This window comes from Cebus imitator, unplaced genomic scaffold, assembly GCF_001604975.1.
Source record: "Cebus imitator isolate Cc_AM_T3 unplaced genomic scaffold, Cebus_imitator-1.0 Scaffold555, whole genome shotgun sequence".
Classification (NCBI taxonomy): Eukaryota; Metazoa; Chordata; class Mammalia; order Primates; family Cebidae; genus Cebus; species Cebus imitator.
Window position 1 is genome coordinate 891,957 of NW_016107870.1, and position 20,839 is coordinate 912,795.

Genomic DNA, 20,839 nt, shown 5'->3' on the forward strand with positions numbered 1-20,839 from the left:
TCAGATCATGGTGTTCTATGAATATCAGGTCATGGTGGTAGGTGTTGGGTGTTCTATGAATATACAGTGTTAGATGTTGGGTGTTCTATGAATATTGGGTCATGGTGGTAGATGTTGGGTGTTCTGTAAATATCAGGTTATGGTGTTCTGTGAGTTTCAGGTTATGATGGTAGATGTTGGGTGTTCTATGAGTATCAGGTTATGGTGTTCTGTGAGTATCAGGTCATGGCGGTAGATGTTGGGTGTTCTATGAGTATCAGGTTATGATGGTAGACGATGGGTGTTCTATAAATATTAGGTCATGGTGTTCTATGAATATCAGGTCATGGTGGTAGATGTTGGGTGTTCTATGAATATACAGTGTTAGATGTTGGGTGTTCTATGAATATCATCAGGTCACGGTGTTCTATCAATATCAGGTCATGGTGTTCTATGAATATCAGGTCATGGTGGTAGGTGTTGTGTGTTCTATGAATATACAGTGTTAGATGTTGGGTGTTCTATGAATATCAGGTCATGGTGTTCTGTGAGTATCAGGTCACGGTGGTAGATGTTGTGTGTTTTATGAATATACAGTGTTAGATGTTGAGTGTTCTATGAATATCAGGTCATGGTGTTCTGTGAGTATCAGGTCACGGTGGTAGATGTTGTGTGTTCTATGAATATACAGTGTTAGATGTTGGGTGTTCTATGAATATCAGGTCATGGTGGTTGATAGTGTTGTTCAGAACATCGATGTTTTTCCTGATTCTATTTTTGGTCTGTTTTGTCAATTCCTGAGAAAGGTATTAAAATTAGAGTTGCGTCTTACATTTTTATTCATTCTGGCAGTCCCTTCCTTTCACTGAAGTTTTTTGTCTACCAGCATTAAATTTAATTATTGATATGTTTGGATTTAGCTCTACCAACTAATTTTCTATTTGTTTCCTATGTTAAGAGTTTCATTTTCATTTTTCTTTCTTGAGATGAAATCTCACTCTTGTCACCCAGGCTGGAGTGCAGTGGCACGATCTTGGCTCACTGCAACCTCTGCCTCCTGGGTTCAAGCATTTCTGCTGCCTCAGCTCCTAAGTAGCTGGGATTACAGGTGCCTACCACCACACCCGGCTAATTTTTGTGTTTTTAGTGGAGATGGGGTTTCACCATGTTTGCCAGGCTGGTCTCGAACTCCTGACCTCAGGTGATCTTCCTGCCTCGGCCTCCCAAAGTGCTGGGATTACAGGTGTGAGCCACTGTGCCCGGCCTCATTTTCATTTTTCTTTTAACTTTTTAGCTTATACCGTTTCGCTGCTTTTTATTTTTATTTTTTTTGAGATGGAGTCTCGCTCTGTAGCTCAGGCTGGAGTGCAGTGGCATGATCTCAGCTCACTGCAACCTTTGCCTCCTGGGTCCCAGGTCCTGGTTCAACATGATTTCGGCTCACTGCAGCCTTTGCCTCCTAGGTCCCAGGTCCTGGTTCAACCACTTTACATTTTTTATGCAGAGGTTGCTCTAGGGATTACAATATTCATGTTTAATTTAATTTTTTTTTTGGAATAGGGTCTCACTCCGTCTCCTGGGCTGGAGCGCAGTGGTGTGATCACAGCTCACTGCAGCCTCAAACTCCTGGGCTGAAGCGATGCTCTCCCCTCAGCCTCCCAAAGTACTGGGATTGCAGGTGTGAGCCACTGCACCCAGCCTACAGTATGTAGCTCTCACTCTTCAGGATCTGCTTGGGGTAGCCATATTGCAGCCCTCTGTCCCCTGTTTAGGACTGTCTCTTACACCCCTGCATGCCGTGGGGTCTGTGTGCACACTGTAAACTCCACGAGGCAGCGTTTGATTCTTGTGCTTCGAATGGTCTTAGGGAATAAAGTCCATCAGCTCTGCACTTGGTAATTTCATCTATACTTTGTGATCCTTTCTTTTTATTTTTTTCTTCTAGATTAGCCTAACATGGCAGACCAGAGACAGCGCTCACTGTCTACCTCTGGGGAATCATTGTACCATGTTCTTGGGCTGGACAAGAACGCAACCTCAGATGACATTAAAAAATCCTATCGGTAAGTAGACAAGTGTGGGCCCCCTATCCCCGCAGGAAGACACACGCCCCGTGTGGTTCAGTCTGCATTTTACCAAGAACCATTGCATATACTTTATTCTGGCCGACTCAGCATTTAACTGGTCACAGCTCTATAACACCTTTGTGTGTGTAATCTGCTCCTTATAGCTTAAAATTATTATATTCGTGTTCTCTTGCCAACAAAAAATAGCTCTTAGTAGTTACTAACTGTTCACAGTTCCACAGGGAATCAGGGTCAGAACCTGTTTCGGGACCCCCAGGCAAGAGCAGGCAGAACTTTGGTGTGGTCCAGATTGTCCAGTGGTCTCCTTGTTTTAACACAGTGATGACAGAGACCCCACACTGCTGTGGCCTTTTCTGATTGAACTTGAAGAACTGCACTGTTAGGTACAGTTTCATGGAGTAACCTAAAAGACAGACAACCATTCAGATCGTCGTCCTCCTGTGTGCGAGCGTTGTGTAGTTCAGAAGCACATATTACAAGGCCGTCATTACACCCCGCCATGCTTACCATTCACTTGGCACATGTGCAGTTAGTGGGCTGGGACGCCAGGGCTGGCCTTGGTGCTGCAGAGCTCAGGTTGCCCAGGCCCTCCCTGCCCATGGGGCTCCCTCCTCTGAGGCTGGGTCAGGGCGGGAGGTTTCACTGAAGCGACTGTAGCGCTTGCTTCTGTCCCTGGCCTCTGCAACCCTGGAGAGTCGGACAGTGAGGTGGCCTGGGTGGACATTCCTTCCGCCGCACCCTGCAGTGGATGACGTGGGACAGAAGGCCGGGACAGAGCCAGGACGTGGTTTTGGTTTGCAGGAAACTTGCCTTGAAATATCACCCCGACAAGAATCCTGACAACCCGGAGGCTGCAGACAAGTTCAAGGAGATCAACAACGCCCACGCCATCCTGACGGACGCCACAAAAAGGAACATCTACGACAAGTACGGCTCGCTGGGGCTCTACGTGGCCGAGCAGTTTGGGGAAGAGAACGTGAACACCTACTTCGTGCTGTCCAGCTGGTGGGCCAAGGTGAGGGGCGAGCTGCCTGCCGTGCGGGCACTGAGGTCACTCCATGCCTGCAGGGTTTCCGGCACTGAGGAGGCCATGTGTTTGATGCCAGCACTCTGCACTCCTGAGAAATGGTTTCTGGGCATATGGAGCCTTTCTCCGCACCCTGCATGATGGGCAGGGTGTGTCACTGACTTGATGTCCTGCCTGGAACAAGCCAAAGTGCACAGATTGCCCCAAGGAAGAGCCGTGTGGAGCCACCAGATTCTCTTCTGTAGATGGCTCCCAGTCCTTCACAAGACAGAGGAGGAAATAACCCTTGATGTTTCTTCATTTCCTTGTTTTGTTCCAAATGTCTGTCATATATAAGGCCAGAGAGTTTGAATGACCGCATGGCCTTTGTGAGAAGCCTATATTTGACTTTGACTCGTTGGCCTCCTCACTTGCATCCTTATAAAGTGTTTTTTACTTGGTTAGTTTTAGAGACAGAGTCTTGCTCAGTTGCCTGGACTGGAGTGCAGTGGTAAATTCCTAGCTTGCTTTTTTTTGTTTTTGAGATGGAGTCCTGCTGTGTCACCCAGCCTGGACTGCAGTGGTGTAATCTTGACTCACTGCAACCTCTGCCTCCTGGGTTCAAGTGATTCTCCTGCCTCAGCCTCCCCAGTAGCTGGGATTACACGTGCCCGCCACCACACCCAGCTAATTTTTTATGTTTTGGTAGAGATAGTGTTTTACCATGTTGGCCAGGCTGGTCTTGAACTGACCTCAGGTGCTCCCCGCCTCGGCCTCCCAAAGTGCTTGGATTACAGGCGTGAGCCACTGCGCCTGGCCGACCCTAGCTTACTTTCACCTTCAACTCCTGGGTTCAAGTGATGCTCCCCCTTCAGGCTCCCGAGCTGCTGGGATTGTAGGCGTGAGCCCCATGCACAGCCTGGAGACTGCTTTTCTGGAAGCAGCGGATTTCGTTCTGTATCTCCCCTCATCCCTTCCTCAGTTCTTTCCTTCTGCTTCCTGTCGGGAAGGCAGTATCCCTATCTACCCGCCCGCTGCCTTATGCCGGGGGCGTTCGGGAGCCCTGCCCTCTCCAGGGGCGTCGGAGGCCGTGCGACGCCACCTCCTTCTCCCCCCAGGCCCTGTTTGTCTTCTGCGGCCTCCTCACGTGCTGCTACTGCTGCTGCTGCCTGTGCTGCTGCTTCAACTGCTGCTGCGGCAAGTGCAAGCCCAAGGCGCCTGAGGGCGAGGAGACGGAGTTCTACGTGTCCCCCGAGGACCTGGAGGCGCAGCTGCAGTCCGACGAGAGGGGTGAGTGCCCGCCCCGGGGCCCCAGTGTGTGGGGCAGAGCCAGACTGGGCCCTGAATGTGGCAACCTGTCTTGTCAAACAGGAGGGCACTGACACTGTGCCGCGAGTGTTTGTGGTGGCAGCTGGGACTGTTGAGGTGTGAACGTGGACCCCGAGGTAAAGCAGGCGCACAGAGCTGTCCCCACCATGACCTGACCTGCGGTAGCCGTAGAGCCCAGGGACTGCGAGGCGGGGCAGGGCGGCAGGCAGGCGGGGCGGGCCGAGGGCCGAGGGCTGGCGGTGACCCAAGGCCACGGAGGAAAGCCGTGCGGGGTGGAGGTCGGCGAGCAGCCTCTCCCCTTGAGCGTTTGTCCGGGTGCCTGCAAGTCATCCCGCAGGACCAGTGGTGGCGCCCGGCAGGCTGCGGCCCTTGTGCAGTGCGCTGTGTGCTTGCCTTTCAGAGGCTACAGACACGCCGATCGTCATACAGCCGGCATCTGCCACCGAGACCACTCAGCTCACAGCCGACTCCCACCCCAGCTACCACACCGACGGGTTCAACTAAAGCCGGGAGCAGCTGTGGTCAGGGGAGGAGGCAGCACCGGCCACGCCAACCTTAGAATCGTGAACTGTAGTCACAGACGGGAAGGCGGCCTCCTGCCTGCCCTGGCCACGCCCCTCCTGCCTCCACGCCCGCCCAGCGTCGACCCTTGACCCACGAAGTGCGTAGCATGCAGTATTTAAAGCAGTGTAGCTACGGTCTTCTGTTCTTTTTCCTTTTTTAATAGCATGTGCGGGGTTCTGTTCCATGTCTGTGTTGTGGACGTTCCGCGGCATGGCCGGCCGCGTTAACCGCACGGTGGAGCTGCCTCCCGGCTTTCGGTCAGGGCGGTCCAGTGAGGGGTGACGGCAGCTGGTCAGAGGGGCGAGGAGAATGGGGCTGCCCTTCCTCCCTGTGCTGGAGGCAGGTGGTGCCTGGCGGAGCTGTGTTGCCGTCCTGGCCTCAGGGTCTGGGCCACACGCTGTGCTCCCAGCCTTGAGCAAGCGGCAGCAGGGCCCTCCTCCTGCCTGAGAAGGGGCGGGGCACGTCCTCCCTGCGTCACCATCATTCCTTGGTGTCTGCTGGGTACAGTTGGCTTGGGGACTGTGGTTTCCTGGGCCTTGTGACAGGGTTTCTCCCGTGGGTGAATTTGGTGTGGAGAGCGTCAGAGGCCCTTCTGAGGTGGATGCCGCGTCCTCTGCACAGTGTTCTAGCCTGGGTCTCCTTGTTGCCTGGACTCTGAGGTTTAGGTCCTTGGAGGTGTGTCCTTCGCCCGTGTTGGGGTGGTTTGTTGGTGTTCCTGCACTTTTCCAGGGCTGTGAGCTGGATCGATGGGGCCAGTCTCCCCGTCCCCAGTCCTGGGGTCATTCTCCACATTCCTTCCAGCCCACCAGTCCTTTCCAGAGCCCTTTTTGGACCTTTAGAACCACAGATGGTAGGACCAGCCAGAGGAGCCACAGTCAGAGTAGTTCATGCATGTGTGAGCACCCAGCCGCTGGGGATGGCGGCTCTCCCAAGACCCCTCCTCCCGTGTTTGCCAGAGCTCCCGTCTGCCCCACTTGCCTTTGCCCCGTCATCGATGATTCAGGCAGAGACAGATTCGTTAGGTCCCTGGAGGAAGGACTGACTGGACCAGAGCGACCCTCCGGCTCAGGAGGGTTGGGTCCCTGGGAGGCCAGCAGCCAGACCACGGAATCCACATGTGGACCATTGGAAGTCAGTCTCTTGTCCATCCTAGACCTTGTAGGTGGTGCCCAGAGTAGGGGAGCAAGCCTGTGCTGGCAGGGGGGTCAGAGCTGCCCCACTCGGTGGCTCTTGGGATGTGCTGGGCCTGCCCTTGGCCCCGTGCTGTAGACTCCAGTGGGCCTGGTTTCTGCAGAACATCCACGATGGCCTCCGCAGAGTTCCCAGTAGAGATGAAGCTGAGGAAAAGGCTGTGTGTCTTGGCTCTGGCTTAGACCAACCAGACGAGCCTCCTCCAGCTCCCTTTCCCTGCCTGCCTGCTGACTCATTGCCCTCAGCGGCCCACCCAAGGCTGTGCAGAGGGTAGGTTCAGGGTGACCAGAAAGTTGCCAGAAGGGGCATGGATGTGAGGCAGATCTGGACGTGCTTAGGAGTGGTTTCGGTCCTTGGTGCTGGTTGCCCCCAGCTGCCCCCGACTGCAGATCCCCATGTAGGCCGTGAGCCAGCTGCCAGCACCAGGTCCTGGGGTGGTTGTGTTTGTCCCACGTTTCTTTGGTTTTTCTCACTAAAATGATCATGAAGACATTTGATGAGGAGAGATACGCACTGTGATATTAAGTTAGAAATAATTTGTCAAAATCGGACCTCTCCTGAAAGAGTAAGAGACTCATTGTTTGGCCCGTCCTGAGTAAGAGGTGGTGAGACAGTGAGAGCTTCCATGCCACTCAACACAGCAGCAAGGTCAGCCCGAGAGGCCGGCCATCGGCAGCCTTTGCAGTTTTTATAGACGTAACTTAGGAAGTGAGCTATTTTTCCCCAGACTGGCCAAGAGCCAAGTTCTAAGCTCGGACCTAAGGTAGAAAGCTGCCCATCCGGGGCTGGCTCAGCCCCACAGGCTCTCTGTCGGCTCACACAGCTCTGTGGCTGGGACCCTCCAGGGCCCTTTGGTACCATCAGAGCAGGCCGTTTGCCAGATGGCTTTTCAGTTACAATGTCCAATGGACCATTTTTTAGAACCATGCGGCTCCCCAAAGAGGGTGGGGTAGGGTGGGGGAGAGGAGCAGGTCTGGAGGATTGTGGAACCCAGTCCCTGCAGAATTTGTAAAACGTAAATAAACCATGCCCATGACAATTCTCACGGTAGTGATTGTGATTAGAAGACCCCCAGGAAGCCCAGACCCTCGGGCATGCAGTTCCTCTCACTGCCTGACCTGGAAACAAACCCTGTTTTCCGCGTTCTGCGCTGTTGGTTTTAAGGCCTTGTCTTAATTCAAGGAAAAAGATACTCCTGGGTTTTATTTCTCTTTTTCTTGAGTAGACCGTTACCCTGTTAATTAAAAGAGGTGATGAGCCCCTGGGACAGCTTACAGGCCTCCCTGTCCAGGGGAGGACAGGGGAGACCAGGATGCACCCGGCACCCCAGCCTGCTGGTGGCAGTGACAGGAGCTTCCTGACTCCGCACCCTTGGAGCTGTGGTCGATGAGTGAGCCAGTGGGGCCTGGGCAAAGAGCAGCCCATCGGGCGCGGCTGCCAGGGGCCTGCTGGGGTCATCGTGCTTCAGGGCCTGTCCGGCTCACGAGGAGTCCAGGCAATACAGCCAGCCTCGGACCTGCAGGAGGTGTGGGGGCGGCCCTGCGGTCCTTTCACGGCAGCTGCTGGTGTGGAGATTTGTCCCCACTCGGTGAAGTGGGATTTTTGTCTTCCTTTTGGCTTTATTTTTAAACTGCTTTAGATATTACTGCTCAGTGTTTGTGAACCTGCCTAGTTCTGATGTTCAGTTAATGCAGCCGGCACCTAGTGGGGACCTATTAGAAAAAGAACCTCACGTGTGCACACGCCCAGCAGGACGTGTCATCTCCATCGGCTGCTGCTGCCATCCAGGAAAGACCCTGGAGCCTCAGGCGGCTGAGACTGGTCTCGGGGGCTGCATGTCCCCTGCCACGCCCAGGGCGCCTGTTCGGGGTGGGCCGGGTGCTGCGGGGGCACCAGCACACAGGCTGCGGCTGGAGGGTCTCTTTGCTGTGGGCAGAGCTCGACTGGGTCTTGTCTGCCCTCCCTTGGCTCTGACTCAGTGCATCCTACTGTGGGGCATCTCCTGAGGGGACACGAAGTGACTGATCTCACCCTTTCCCAGTATTTGGAGCTGTGAACCCATGTGGCGCAGGACTGACCTGTGTCTGTTATTTTGATTGTGAATCATCCTCCTGTGGAATTGGCAAAAGCTACATTTTTACTGTCCTTACCAGCAACGGTTCGCGTCGTCACATGCTGTGAGTGTGGGCTGTGATGTGTCTGTGTGTGTACATATGTGTATATGTATATATCACGCAGCAAGCGTGTCATGCTGCTGTCACCAGGCAGCAACAAGTACAGTAAAAGGCGGCTCTCAAACAGCCTCTGGTTCTGGACGAGTTGAGCAGGGACCTGCAGGAGGCCTTCCTGGCAGGTGCACAGAAGGGCCGGCTGAGCCCACTGTGTGCAGATTGTGTGCCCAGGGCACTGCCATGGCCCCACCAGCATTGGCCTCTGGTCTGCGGGGTCGGGTGCCCGTCCTGGGGACTCTGTGTTGTGCTCACCTGACCCAGGTGTGTGTCCTGGTATGAAATCTAGGAGGTGACTGGAAACCCTTCCCTCCCTTGAAACATTAAAGCCAATTTTCTAAGCAACAGATACAATCAGTGGCAAAGCTGCCTCTGGAGGGCAGCCTGGGAAGGGGACCTGTCCTGGCCCCAGGTCCGCCCCAGAGGAGTTCACACAGCACTACGCTCCAGAAGGGGCTGGGCCTGGGGTCCTGTCAGCGGCAACTTTTGGTAGATTTTGTTTTCCTGGATACTGGGGAGATGTTTTAAGCCAGGTGGGGGAAGAAGTTAACACTGAAGTATGTATTGTTTTTAAAAATCCAGTGCAAACACATGGAAGCTGGTTGTCCATGCCCTGGTTTTGTTGCTGGCGCCCTGGAGTCCGACTGTGTTGGGTGCAGGCGCTGTCAGACCTCCGGCTGACCCTGGCCCGGGCATACACTTCCAAGGGCCAGGCTGGTTTCGCATGGTGATCTCCGTCTTGTATGTCTGAATGTTGACCTAAAATAAAGATTACGTTGTAAAATAAATGTTTTCACTGCAGACCACACGTGTGTCTTATTTACTGGTCCTGCAGATACCTGGTTTTGGCGAGTCTAGCAGTTGACCTTAGGAGCCCCCTGCACCCCTTGTGGCTGGAACCTCACTTCCCTCCTGCCTGGTCCAAATGTGGACAAACGCTCCCATTCGCTTGGTTCTCTTTTCACCTCCATTTTCTTTCTTTTTTTTTGAGATGGAGGTTTGCTCTGTCACCCAGGCTGGAGTGCAGTGGTGCATTCTCGTCTCACTGCAGCCTCCACCTCCTGGGTTCAAGCAATTCTCCTGCCTCAGCCTCCCAAGTAGCTGGGATTAAGGCGCCCACCACCACACCCAGCTAATTTTTTTGTATTTTTAGTAGACACGGGGTTTCACCATGTTGGCCAGGCTGGTCTTGAACTCCTGACCTCAGATGATCTGCCTGCCTCGCCCTCCCAAAGTGCTGGGATTACAGGCGTGAGCCAACATGCCTTTTCACTTCCATTTTCTAAATATCAAGACAGGAGCAAAGAGGCTGGGTGTGGTGGCTCACGACTGTTATCCCAGCACTTTGGGAGGCCGAGGCAGGTGGATCATCTGAGGTTAGGAGTTCGAGACCAGCCTGACCAACATGGCGAACCCCTTCTTTACTAGAAACGCAAAAATCAGCTGGGTGGTGGAGGTGCATGCCTTTAATCCCAGCTACTTAGGAGGCTGAGGCAGGAGAATCGCCGGAATCCAGGAGGCGGAGGTTGCAGTGAGCTGAGATTGTACCACTGCACTCCAGGCTGGGCAACAAGAGCGAAACTCCATCTCGGGGGGTGGGGGAGAATACAAAAAAATTGGCCAAGCATGGTGGCTCACGCCTATAATCCCAGCACTTTGGGAGATCGAAGTGGGCAGATCACAAGATCAGGAGTTCAAGACCAGCTTGGCCAACATGGTGAAACCCCATCTTTACTAAAAATACAAAAACCAGCCAGGCATGATGGGGCGTGCCTGTAATCCCAGTTACTCAGGAAGCTGAGGCAGGAGAATTGCTTGAACCAGGGCCTGGGAGGGAGAGGTTGCAGTGAACCGAGATTGCAACACTGCACTCCAGCCTGGGCTCTACAGAGCAAGACTCCACTAAAAAAAAAAAAAAAATTAGCTGGACCTGGTGGGGTGCTCCTATAATCCCAGCTACTCTGAAGGCTGAGGCAGGAGAGAATTGCTTGAACCTGGGAGGTGGAGGTTGCAGTGAGCCAAGATTATGCCACTGCACTCCAGCCTGGGTGACAGAGCCAAATTCTGTCTCAAAAAAAAAAAAAGTTTGGGAGCTGGGCACAGTGGTGCGCACCAGTAACCCCAGCTCCTTGGGAGGCTGAGGTAAAAGGATTGCTTGAGCCTAGGGGTTCCAGACTGGCCTGGCCGACATAGCGAGACCTTGTCTTTTGAAAATAAATGAAAATAGTGTGGAAGAAAAGGTATAAAAATACTCGGAATCGGCCAGGGTGGTGGCTCATGCCTGTAATCCCAACACTTCGGGGGGCCAATGTGGGAGGACTGCTTGAGCCCAGGAGTTCAAGGCCAAACTGTGCAGCAGGGAGATCGTGTCTCTACAAAACGAGGTTTAAAATTACCTGGGCGTAGTGTCTGTGTCTGTGGTCCCAGCTGTTCAGGAGGCTGAGGCGGAATGATCGCTTGAGCCCAAGAAGTCCAGGCTACCATGAGCGGTGGTTGCACCACCGAACTCCAGCCTGGGCGGCAGGGAGATCCTGTCTTAAAGCAAAGGTCAATCAGTAAGTCTGTCTATGTAAAATGTAACACCTTGAAATCCTCTATTCAGACTTAAGAAGTATGAAGTAGTTTGTGTCAGATTTTCCATTTTTAAGAAATGACAGCACCAAAGACCAGTCTGTACCCCCCATTTCCCGCCGCCGCTTCCCTAGTTTTGAACTTTGGCACTTTCAGGTCCAGTAAAATGTACCATTGGTTTATACCATTTTACATAAACTGTACTGCACTGTGCTAGCCCACCTGCCTTAGGACTCTCTCGTCCTATATAGTAGTAGTACAAAAATCAAGCCATGTGGTTATATGAGGTCTGGTTCATTTTAGCTTCTGTACAGAATAGTCACGAATTAATCACAGCCGCTCCTGGGATAATTGGCCACTGGCTTGTCGTTTTTCACTGTGGAAACGAAGGGGAAACGTCGCTGCTGAGCCGACCCTGCGGTGGGATCGCTGGGAGCGGGACCGGGGCCAAGAGGCGCTGCGGCGAAGCTCTCCATCCGCCCTGCGGCGCCCCAGCCGTCTGCGTCTACGAGAGTCGGACCACGCTCCCCGCAGCCATGCCTTCCTCGCTCCGGGCGACCGCGAGAGTGCGGTGGAGACCGCTTCCTACCGCGTTGCAGGGGCGTGGTCACTCCGGTAGGGCGGGGCAAGTGGGGTGAGCAACCCACCTGGGGACCAGCGGCGCACCCCGCCTGGCCTTACGGGCAGTTGGAGACCTTCGCGGCATCTGGGAAGAGCGGCCTTGAGCCATCCCTCCGTCCACAGACCCCTGCCTGGGATCCGGAATCCGAGATCCGGCATAACCCAGGTGCCGGGCTCGAGGGACACCGCGCTCCTGGCCACGGGCTTCCATGCAGGAAGACGCTAGAGCCCGAGAGACCTCGACCGCTGCGAAGAACCACCGGAGGACTGCGTCCCGTGTCAGATGCGCCCGGCCCGTGGACTGAACCCCCAGTGTCATCCCGGGAGGTTGATTCAGTTATCCGGGCCTCTTCCCACGCTCCAGGGCCTGTCACATGGGCGCTGCGCGCGCGCCTCTTCTTCCTCAGTAAACCACCGGCGTCTGCCCTCGGGGAGGATGAGGGGGACTTGCGTGGAGAGCAGGGTGGGTAGGACCTAAGGGAGCCTGGGCTTGCGGGCGTGGGCACAGCAGAGAGCATGGGACGCCTGGGCCTCCTGGTCTGGAGGGGTGCGCGGGTCGGGCCCTGAGCCCGAGCAGCAGCTGCTCCAGCGACGTGGGCCCCGCCCCCACTTCGGCCCTGGTCAGGCTCCCAGTGCTGCGGCCTCCAGAGACTTGTCCTGGTGGGAAGGACCTCCGACTGTGGGGAGGCCCTTGATGGTACAAATATGTAGGGCGGGGAAAACAGTCACAGGCTGCCTCTTGTGAGACCCAGAGCACCAGGTCCAGGCCAGGTGGCCACCCAGCTGTGGGTTGTAGGGGCCCCATCTAGCAGAGGTAGGAGCTGCAGGGCCCGGTTCTACCCCTTCTTTGATCTGGTCCTGCAAGAGAGAAGGCAGGGCCTTCAGCTCTCTCCCTCTCCGTGGGGAGTCTCCACAAACCCAGGCCTCAGCCAGGACACCACTCCTGTGCGGTAACCAGCGAATCACATCTTCATTTTTCTAAAGCTTTATTTTATAAAATGCATATAAATTATACTGGTAACATTTTAAAAATTAAAATAAATTAACATCTTTGTATTCAGCAATCCTGGGTCTGGAGGCAGGAGGAGGGTAGTGGCGACGGGGCGGCTCACTGAGCGGCTAACCCGTGTAGGGTTCCTCCTCGTCACTGCCGTCGGGTACCGCGTCTGTCCCAAAGTAGCGGTCGCCAAAGTTCCCTGGACAAAGAAGCAGGCCAGTGTCGGGGGGCCTCCCAGGGCCACCCACCCTGCCCTCATGCACGGCCGAGGGGCCTGGGCAGCCTCACCAATGCCTGGGATGATGCGAAAAAGGTCATTAACTCGCTTGTCCACCGCCGTGGTGATGATTCTCACTCGTGGAAATGCATAGGCCACTGAGTGCACGCCCATCTCTGCCATAAGCAGTGACAGCAGAAAGATCTTGTCCTCAGGCACGTCGTGGTCCTGCCGAGTGTACGGGCAGGTCAGTCCCACGTCTGCCTGAACCCGGCCCGCCTACCCAGGGCCCACTCACCAGGAGCACGCGCACTGCCATCATGGCCGCGGCACCAGTGGACACGGTGCAGTCCATGAGGATCACGTGGTCATCGCTGATGTCCTTGGGCAGCCTTAGGTAGTGGAGCTGCCGGCAGCATGGGTCAGGCTGCAGGTGGGGCTCCCCGCGCCCCCTTGCTGGGAGCTCCCTCTGCCCCCAACCCCCGGGCTCATCGCCCCGGCAGCCCCCAAGCACCTCAGGCTCCCCAGTGAGCTGGTTGGTCTGGATGAGGATGGTGCCGATGCGCACGTCTTTGCACACGGCGCGCAGCGCGGGCTCCATGGTCTCACCAGCGCGCAGAATGGACACGCCGGTGATCTACGGGGAGGGGAGGCTGAGCGCCCACATCCCGCCCCAGCTGCCTGTCCCGCGTCCAGGTGTGCCCAGGCAGGTACCTGCTTCCCCGCGTAGCACTTGCCCGCGTAGTCCTGCCCCTGTGGGGTCTGCACGACGCAGTCCTGTGGGGAGCAGGGTGAGGGCGCCCGTGAGGGCAGGGAGCCCCACGGCTCCGGGACCCACCTGCCGCCTCGCAGCTACAGACCTGAAAGGGCAGGAAGGAGAGCGCGTGCTCGATGAGCAGCCGCATCAGCCTTTTGGAGTAGAAGATGAACTCGTCGCGACTGGTCTCCTTGTCCCTGTGAGGCCAACGGTTGAGCGGGGGCACGCGCGCGGGGCGTCCTGTTCCCCCACCAGGCGGGCCTTACCTGATGATGGTGTGCATGCCCCGGACCTGCGGCGTGCTCTTCAGGACGCTCAGCGTCCGGGGCAGGGGGTGGCACTGGTGTGCTGAGGCCAGTGCAGCCCTGGGGACAAACCCATTAGGAACACTCAAGATGGGGTCTTCTCCCACATTCTCCCTCCCCACAGGACGGATGTGCGTCACTGCGAGGGGAACACGTGGGCCAGGCGCAGCAGGAGGTGCAGAGCGAGCCTCACTGCTGCCTGGGGCCGACCTGGGGGGATTTGTCACCCTCCTGAGCTGCCAGGCAAAGGTGAAAGATGGCGGCCAACAGCCGGGCAGCTCACCATCAGGCAGAAAGCTAGGTGGGTAGGGTGTGAGGGCCCCTCCTGGGCTAAGAGGAAGCAGAAGTGGGCCAGGCACAGGGCGGGCTGACTCGTGCAGATAGGTCCCAGAGCCCAGAGTGGGTGGCTTGGCCCCAGCCTCTCCCTGGGGGAACAACTAAAACTTGGTGGGATCAAACCCCGCCCTGGCTCCTCCCCAAGGTGTTGTGTGGCCTCTTTCGAGACGAGGGTGGGGGCAAAGCTGGCTAGAGCCGCCTGGCTACCCCACCACGCTGCTCAAGCCTGGGGAGGGCCGGGGCAGGAGCAGGTCTAGGAGCAGAGCAGAGGCAGGCAGGAAGACAGAGCAGCAAGGGGGCGTGGCAGGGGCGGGGCGTGGCAGGGGGAAAGGAAAGCGGCAGGGCAGAGGCAAGAAAGGTGATAGGCAGAGCAGAAAAGGGGCGTGGCAGGGACGGGCGTGACAGGGGAAAGGAAGGGCAGGGCAGAAGGGGATAGGCAGAGCAGAAAAGGGGCGTGGCACGAGCAAGAAATGGGCGTGGCAGGGATTTGGGTTTCGCAGGGTAGGAAAGGCTCGTGGCAGAAAACAGGGAAGGGGTATGGCAGGGGCAAAAAAGGTGTAAAAGGGGCAGGAAAGTGAATTGGGTGTGGTGGGGACAAAAGAGGGGAAAGAGGTGGGGCAGGAGCAGGAAGGGTGGGTTATGGAAGAGGTGCGGCACGGGCAGAACAGGGGCGTGACAGCCGCAGGGAAGGGGGCGGGGCAGGAGCAGGAAACGGGCAGTGCATGATGGGGACAAGGGGCTACGGGACGCGGGGCACACAGCAGCACCACAGAGCACTCTGCTCACATATCCCAACGTAGCTTCCTCTGCTTGCCAGGTGAAGAGCATGTTCAGGGAGGGAACAAGGCAGGAAACGGGGGTTTACAAAGAGAAGGAAGAGAACAAAGAGAAGGCTGCTTAGTTGCGGAGCAGGGCATTCCCCGCAGGCCTGAGGAGGAGCGTGGGGTGGGCGGCCACGCCCCCAGCCCTGCCTGGCCCTCCCTCCTTCCCCCAAGCAAGGCCTCATGGGGCTGGAGAAGGTGAGTGGGGCCGCAGGCCAACGCTTCCTTGGCTGTCCAGACGATGGAAAATGTGTCTGGCTGTGTTCAGGTGTTTTTTCAAGTTTGAAACCCTGGAAACTTTTTCTCAGAACAAAGGCTTCAGGAGAAACCTGACGGGACAAGACCTGTGGGTTTCCTGGCTGCCCAGAGGGCCAAGCAGAGACTCATGCAGGCACAGGAGGCTGGCGGACGGGCCCTGGAGACATTTCCAACGTTTGGTAAACTCTTTGGAGGACCCTGAGCATGAGGGCTCTCCCACCAGATGGCTCAGCCAGGAGCCTCCCAACCCACAGAAGGCGGGAAGATAAAGTCCCTCATGGCTGACCCCCTGCCCACCTGCCCTTGGGGAGGGGCGGTGGGATGTGGCCCCCACCCAGCCCAAGCTTCTTGCTGCCCCTGTTCCTGCTGACAGCTTCGAGGTCTGTGTGGAGCTGGGCAGGGCAGGGCAGGACCTGGGTGGGCAGGAGGACAGGGATGAGGCCCTCCAGCCTCCAACCAGGGAAAGCTGACTGGTCCCGTGAGGCACAGGAGGTACCCCAGGCTCCCTCGAAGCTGGGACATGTCTGCAGTCACTGCCCCAAGGGCCCAGCACTGCTGGCTCAGGAGGACAGCTACGCCCTCTGGTGTCACAGAGCCTCCAGCAAAGTCTGGCTAGGCCAGGGTCAAGACCCTGTGACCCTGGGCAAGCTACTTCACCTCTCTGTGTCTCAGTGTCCTGTCTGCCAGCAAGGGGAGACAGAAGCAGGGCTGGGACCATTCCGTACCACCCCTTCTGTCTCTGGGGAAGAGCCGGCTGCCTGCCTGGCTGGATCACAGCCCAGACCCAGGGCTCCCCGCGGGTGTTGGAAATGCCTCCATCTGTGCAAATAGCTGTGAAGTCTTACCTGACGCTGAGTTCACGCTGTGGCAGCAACACAGGGAGACACAAGGCAATGGTGACTTGTCAGTGACCAGGGCAGGTGGCCAGGCCACCCCACCCAGGAATGGACGTGCTGCAGGCCCACTGGGACAGGGCCAGCCATGGCAGGTGGCAAGCTTCTAATGGCCTCTAATCTGGGGACCACTCGGGCCAGACCTGCAGTTCTGGGCTGGGGCAGTCAGAGCAGGACCCTGGGCTCTGTTCTGCAGGCCTCAGGCCTTCAACATCCTGTTAGAAAGTGTGCTCAAGCCGGCCCAGGCTCCCAGGCCCAGCCATAGAATGCCTCAGGGAGCACGGGACCTCTGGTGGGGGTGTCACTCCTGGGGTGACCCCCTGAGAAAGAGAGGAGCCTGGCCCAATGTGGGACTCAGCAGTGAAACCCCACAGCCCTGGGCCAGCAGGTCATCTCTGTCATTCTCCAAAGCTCAGGCTGGGTGTGCTGAGTGGGCTGCAGCCTCAGCTAGATCCTGAGCACCTGTACCCCCACCCCAGCTTCCTCAGGGAACCCAGGCCCTGCATGGTGCAACAAGCTGGGGTCTGGGCCGGACGATCAGGCTGACCAAGCAGGCTCAGGACACTCAGGGCTGGACCGACGGGATGGTGAATGCAGGGGGATGGGGTGCGCAGGCCACTGAAGGCGGTGGCAGCGGAGAAGCAAGCAGCAGGGTGGGGTCGGGCTCTGGGGTCGTGGGACCTGCTGGGCTGCAGGCCACTCACCTCCTCCAGCTGGCTGTGCACATGCTGCACGATCAGATCGATAGCCACCGTGTTGCCACTCCCTGGGGCGGGACGGGGGGAGGGTGACTGGGGGTCGGACTGTTGGCCTGCCCGATGCCCGCGCGATAGGTGGCCCAGGAGGCTCACCTCTGGGCACCACAATGTCTGCCAGGCGCATGGTGGGCTGGATGTACTGGTCGAAGGCCGGCTTGACAAACTTGTTGTACTGCTTGATGACACCCTCGATGTCCCGGCCGCGCTCACTGATGTCTCGGCGCAGCCGCCGCACCAGGCGGATGTCAGAGTCTGTGTCCACAAAGATCTTCATGTCCAGGAGCTGGTGGAGACGGCAAGCCAGTGAGCGGCTGCTGAGACCACCTGGTCTGTGGGCCTGGTCAGAGCCACTTGCCCCAGGGCACCCTGCAGGTGGGGATGTCTGGGGGTGGGGTGCTGTCGCCAGGGGCTTAGGTGAAGAGGCATGGCATGGTGGCTGGCTAGGGAGCTGGGCAGGAATGGGGCTGAGTGCACATGATCCCCTTGGCTTGAGTGAACTTGCACAGACACACTGGAAGAGGGGGCATGGTGAGTTTAGGGTCTGTCCGCACGCTCAGCAGAGTTGGCCCCTGAGAGGCCTTGTAGGGGCCAGGGGCTGCTATGTGCTGGACAGTGGGGTCCTCTAGGCCTGTGCCAGGGGCAGGACCTGGGGCCTGGGGTCAGGCCAACCTGAGTCACACTCAGCTCTGTCCTGAAGGCCCCTGTGACCTATAGCAAAGTCTCAAATGCACCAGCCCTGGTTCCCCACCTGTCCCTCAGGACCACAGCAGGGGACGAGAATGACAACGTGCCAGGTGTGAGCACGGCCTCAGCCACTGAAGAGGGAACCACTGCCCTAGGCAGCCACGCTCTGCCTTGTGGGGCCTGCAGAGGGCCCCAGCTGTGCCATGCCTGGGGTTGAGGCTGGGGTGGGGAGTGGCTGGCCTAGGCCGATAAAGTGTGGAGGCCTTGGGGACGGGGCAGGAGCACGCACACCTCAGGGACAGGGTAGCCGGGGCCGAGACACCAACAGGGTGGGCGTTCCCGGCAGGTGCTCACCTCCAGCAGCGTCTTGTCAGCAAAGGCCATGATGCCCTCAAAGATGATGACGTTTGCACCATACAGCGTTTTCTGCGAAGGAACCCAGTTGTGGAACACTGCTCCAGTGCCTGTGGCCCCCCAAGGCCCCTCTGCAGGGCCCCGGCCTACCCAGTCCTTCTTCCGGCTGTGTGTGGTGAAGTCATAGATGGGCACCTTGACGCTCTTCCCCTGCTTCAGCTTCTTGAGGGTGGAAATGATGAGGTCGAAGTCAAAGGCGTCCGGGTGGTCAAAGTTGAAGTTGTTGTGTGCGGCCTGTTCCTGCTGCTGCTCAGTCAGCACCTGGTGGGGGAGGCTGTGGAGCGGCTGCGGGCACTGCAGGACCCTCACCCAGTACTAGCGGGCAGGAGCTCTAGGCCTCCCAGGAGTAGCCACACTGGAGCTCAGAGACCAGGGACCTGCATGTGTGGGGGGCCCAGGGTCAGGGAGAGGACAAGGGGATCCTCAGAGGAGCTGGGTGGGGGCCCACCTTGTAGAAGGAGTCCATGGACAGCAAGACCACCCAGGGCACGTCCAGGGCCTCGATGATCATTCTGGCCACAGTGGTCTTCCCAGAGGCACTGCCGCCTCCCAGGCCTGCCGGGGAGAGTGGAGAGCCTCTATGGGGAGCAGACGGGCTGGCCGCACAGACAGGTCCCGGAGGTGCCGGGCTTCCCTCTGGCGCTCCACGAGCATTGGAGGGAGCCAGAGGCAGGCGCCCGGCAGCAGGTCCCACCCTCCCGCAGCTCTCACCGATAGCGAAGGCCTCTTTGGATTGCGTGCCGTGCTCATTGTACCAGGGTGGCCGCCCCGCCGTGTAGATGGTGCGTTTGCTGGTGCGCAGCAGGGGAGGCTCCGACTTGCACTGGCTGGTGGTGCGCTTCCGGGGAGAGCGCCCAGTGCCCACAGGTGGCAGGAGCCTGTCCAAGGACTCTGCATTGCTGCTGCAGAGAGGGATGTGCTCGGATTTGGCCCAGGGCTGCCCACCTTCCAGGCACCTGCTAGTGTGGCCAGCCCACAGGGCACCCTCTGCACCCCCCAACAGGCAAGGCTGAGGCGGGCAGGCTCATTGGGGTGAATATGAACTCTGCCTGGGCTGGGCACTTTGGCTCACGCCTATAATTTCAGCACTTTGGGAGGCTGAGGCAGGTGGATCATTTGAGGTCAGGAGTTTGGGACCAGCCTGGCCAACATGGTGAAACCCCAACTCTACTAAAAAAAAATAATAATAAATACCCAGGTGTGGTTGCGGGCACCTGTAATCCCAGCTACTGGGGAGGCTGAGGCAGGAGAATTGCTTGAAAACCCAGAAGGCAGAGATTGCACTACTGCACTCCAGCCTGGGTGACAGAGCGAGACTCCACCCCCCCCCCAAAAAAAAACCACACCCTGCCTGCAGTTGGGCCACAGGATACACAGAGCGAAGTGCTCAGCCTGGCACAGGGCCTCAGATCATCGCTGTCTACACAGCAAGGACAGAGGAACAGCAAGCAAGGACAAAGGAAAGAGGAAAGGCACTCTCTTGGGGCCATGCTTCTGCTGTGTGGACGGGCACTGGCTGGGCTGGGCCAGGCCTTGTGCCCAAGGGAACTCCAGGTGGGAAGAGAAAGGCAGGCAAGACCCCAAAGTTGACCATGTTCCCTTCAACCCACCACACTCTCTGGGCAGCCAAATCGCTGCCATGCTGAAGGCGGGGTGCCCAAGGAGGCGTGAGGGCAGCATGTGGGTGGAGGCGAGGCCAGACCAGGCTGTGTGCACACACCCAGGGTGAGGTCCCCAGACATGACCAGCCAGAGGGCTCAGCCAGGACCTGATCCTCCTGCAGTGACAGGACCCTGCACAGGGTGGTGCCACGGCCTGGCCTCTCTGGCCGTCAGAGTGCAGGATGGGGGACCCTGGGCTGGGAGCCTTATGGGAACTCCATTCATTCTTGCTGTGGCCCGTCTTGGGCCCCCAAGATAGAAACCTCCCGCATGCAGCAAACACCAGAGACGAAGGTGCTGCCACCTGTCTGGGCTGCCTGGGAGCTGACCTGTGAGCCTGCCTGGGGCAAGGGGGAGCCCCCAGAGGCTGCTGTGCCTCTCAGAGACAGACAGGCTTGTCTGTTTCCACACTGCCTTCAGGAGAGTGAGCACTGGGAATACCAAGCCAGTCAGCCTCACGCAGCATCCCTCTCTCCGGAGTTTGCTCTGGGGCTGAGCGCAAATACAAGCGAGGGGGCCTGGGGACAGTGCCACTCCACCAAGCACTGAAAGGGGAGCAGGTGCCGTGGTACTGCGCCGTGACCGCATTGGGGCTGCGGCTGGCATGGGACCTACACCCCACTCAGGTCTGCCTGAACGGTCATCCGTCAAGAAGGAGGACGGGACCCAGCAAACAGAGCCACGATCACCCAGGGGCCCGGACACTACCAACACGCCAGCGGTAAACAAAAGGGCCTGCAAGGCTCACCCCCAGGGGCCATCTCCTCAGGCTCCAGCAGCAGGTTCCCAGCAGACAGCAACTCTCTGGTGGCCCTGGGGGCCGTGGCGGGCAAAGAACACATCTGGGCGGCCCCTCCCCTCGATGCTTAACCCTGGCATCTGCAGGGAATCACCCGGTCTTCAACCTCAGGGAGGAAGCTCCGGCCCAGACAATCTGACTTGCAAACGGGCAGGGCTCTCCAGCAAAGCTCCCAACGCTGCCCCTGCTGCTGATGGCACTTCCTCCACACACCCTGGATTCCAAGGGTGAGCCTGCTAACGCATGAAGCTGGGACTGACTGGAGGGACGTAAACCTGACAGCGCAGGCCGGGCTCACACCGTAAACCTGACAGCGCAGGCCGGGCTCACACCGTAAACCTGACAGCGCAGGCCGGGCTCACA

General features: G+C 57.7%; 2 protein-coding genes across 11 annotated transcripts in view; one reads left to right on the forward strand and one right to left on the reverse strand.

Moving 5' to 3' along the window:
- DNAJC5 (DnaJ heat shock protein family (Hsp40) member C5) overlaps positions 1 to 8,450 on the forward strand; it is a 38,983-nt gene extending 30,533 nt beyond the window's left edge. The window contains exons 2-6 of one of the 2 annotated variants that reach the window (XR_001820860.2): positions 1,925 to 2,042; positions 2,868 to 3,081; positions 4,191 to 4,362; positions 4,444 to 4,517; positions 4,802 to 8,450. Coding sequence is in view for 1 of the 2 variants with exons in the window: in XM_017515652.2 (XP_017371141.1) it covers positions 1,936 to 2,042; positions 2,868 to 3,081; positions 4,191 to 4,362; positions 4,802 to 4,905 (597 nt within the window). In the remaining variant the exon portion in view is untranslated. The remainder of the gene's footprint in view (positions 1 to 1,924; positions 2,043 to 2,867; positions 3,082 to 4,190; positions 4,363 to 4,443; positions 4,518 to 4,801) is intronic. The other variant, XM_017515652.2, reaches the window with a different exon arrangement.
- Positions 8,451 to 12,545: 4,095 nt separating this feature from the next.
- The window catches only part of UCKL1 (uridine-cytidine kinase 1 like 1), a 14,785-nt gene continuing 6,491 nt past the window's right edge, over positions 12,546 to 20,839 (reverse strand). For 2 of the 9 annotated variants that reach the window (XM_017515638.2, XM_017515642.2), the window contains exons 2-15: positions 18,728 to 18,915; positions 18,465 to 18,571; positions 18,107 to 18,277; positions 17,957 to 18,028; positions 17,012 to 17,201; positions 16,865 to 16,926; positions 14,975 to 14,994; positions 13,814 to 13,912; positions 13,651 to 13,744; positions 13,505 to 13,567; positions 13,305 to 13,427; positions 13,089 to 13,196; positions 12,862 to 13,018; positions 12,551 to 12,772 (exon numbers count right to left, since the gene is read on the reverse strand). In XM_017515638.2, the coding sequence (XP_017371127.1) occupies positions 12,696 to 12,772; positions 12,862 to 13,018; positions 13,089 to 13,196; positions 13,305 to 13,427; positions 13,505 to 13,567; positions 13,651 to 13,744; positions 13,814 to 13,912; positions 14,975 to 14,994; positions 16,865 to 16,926; positions 17,012 to 17,201; positions 17,957 to 18,028; positions 18,107 to 18,277; positions 18,465 to 18,571; positions 18,728 to 18,915 (1,531 nt within the window). In that variant the 3' untranslated portion in view covers positions 12,551 to 12,695. Of the gene's footprint in view, positions 12,773 to 12,861; positions 13,019 to 13,088; positions 13,197 to 13,304; positions 13,428 to 13,504; positions 13,568 to 13,650; positions 13,745 to 13,813; positions 13,913 to 14,974; positions 14,995 to 16,112; positions 16,130 to 16,864; positions 16,927 to 17,011; positions 17,202 to 17,956; positions 18,029 to 18,106; positions 18,278 to 18,464; positions 18,572 to 18,727; positions 18,919 to 20,839 lie in introns of all 9 variants that reach the window. The other 7 variants (XM_037733910.1, XM_037733912.1, XM_037733911.1 and 4 more) reach the window with 5 other exon arrangements.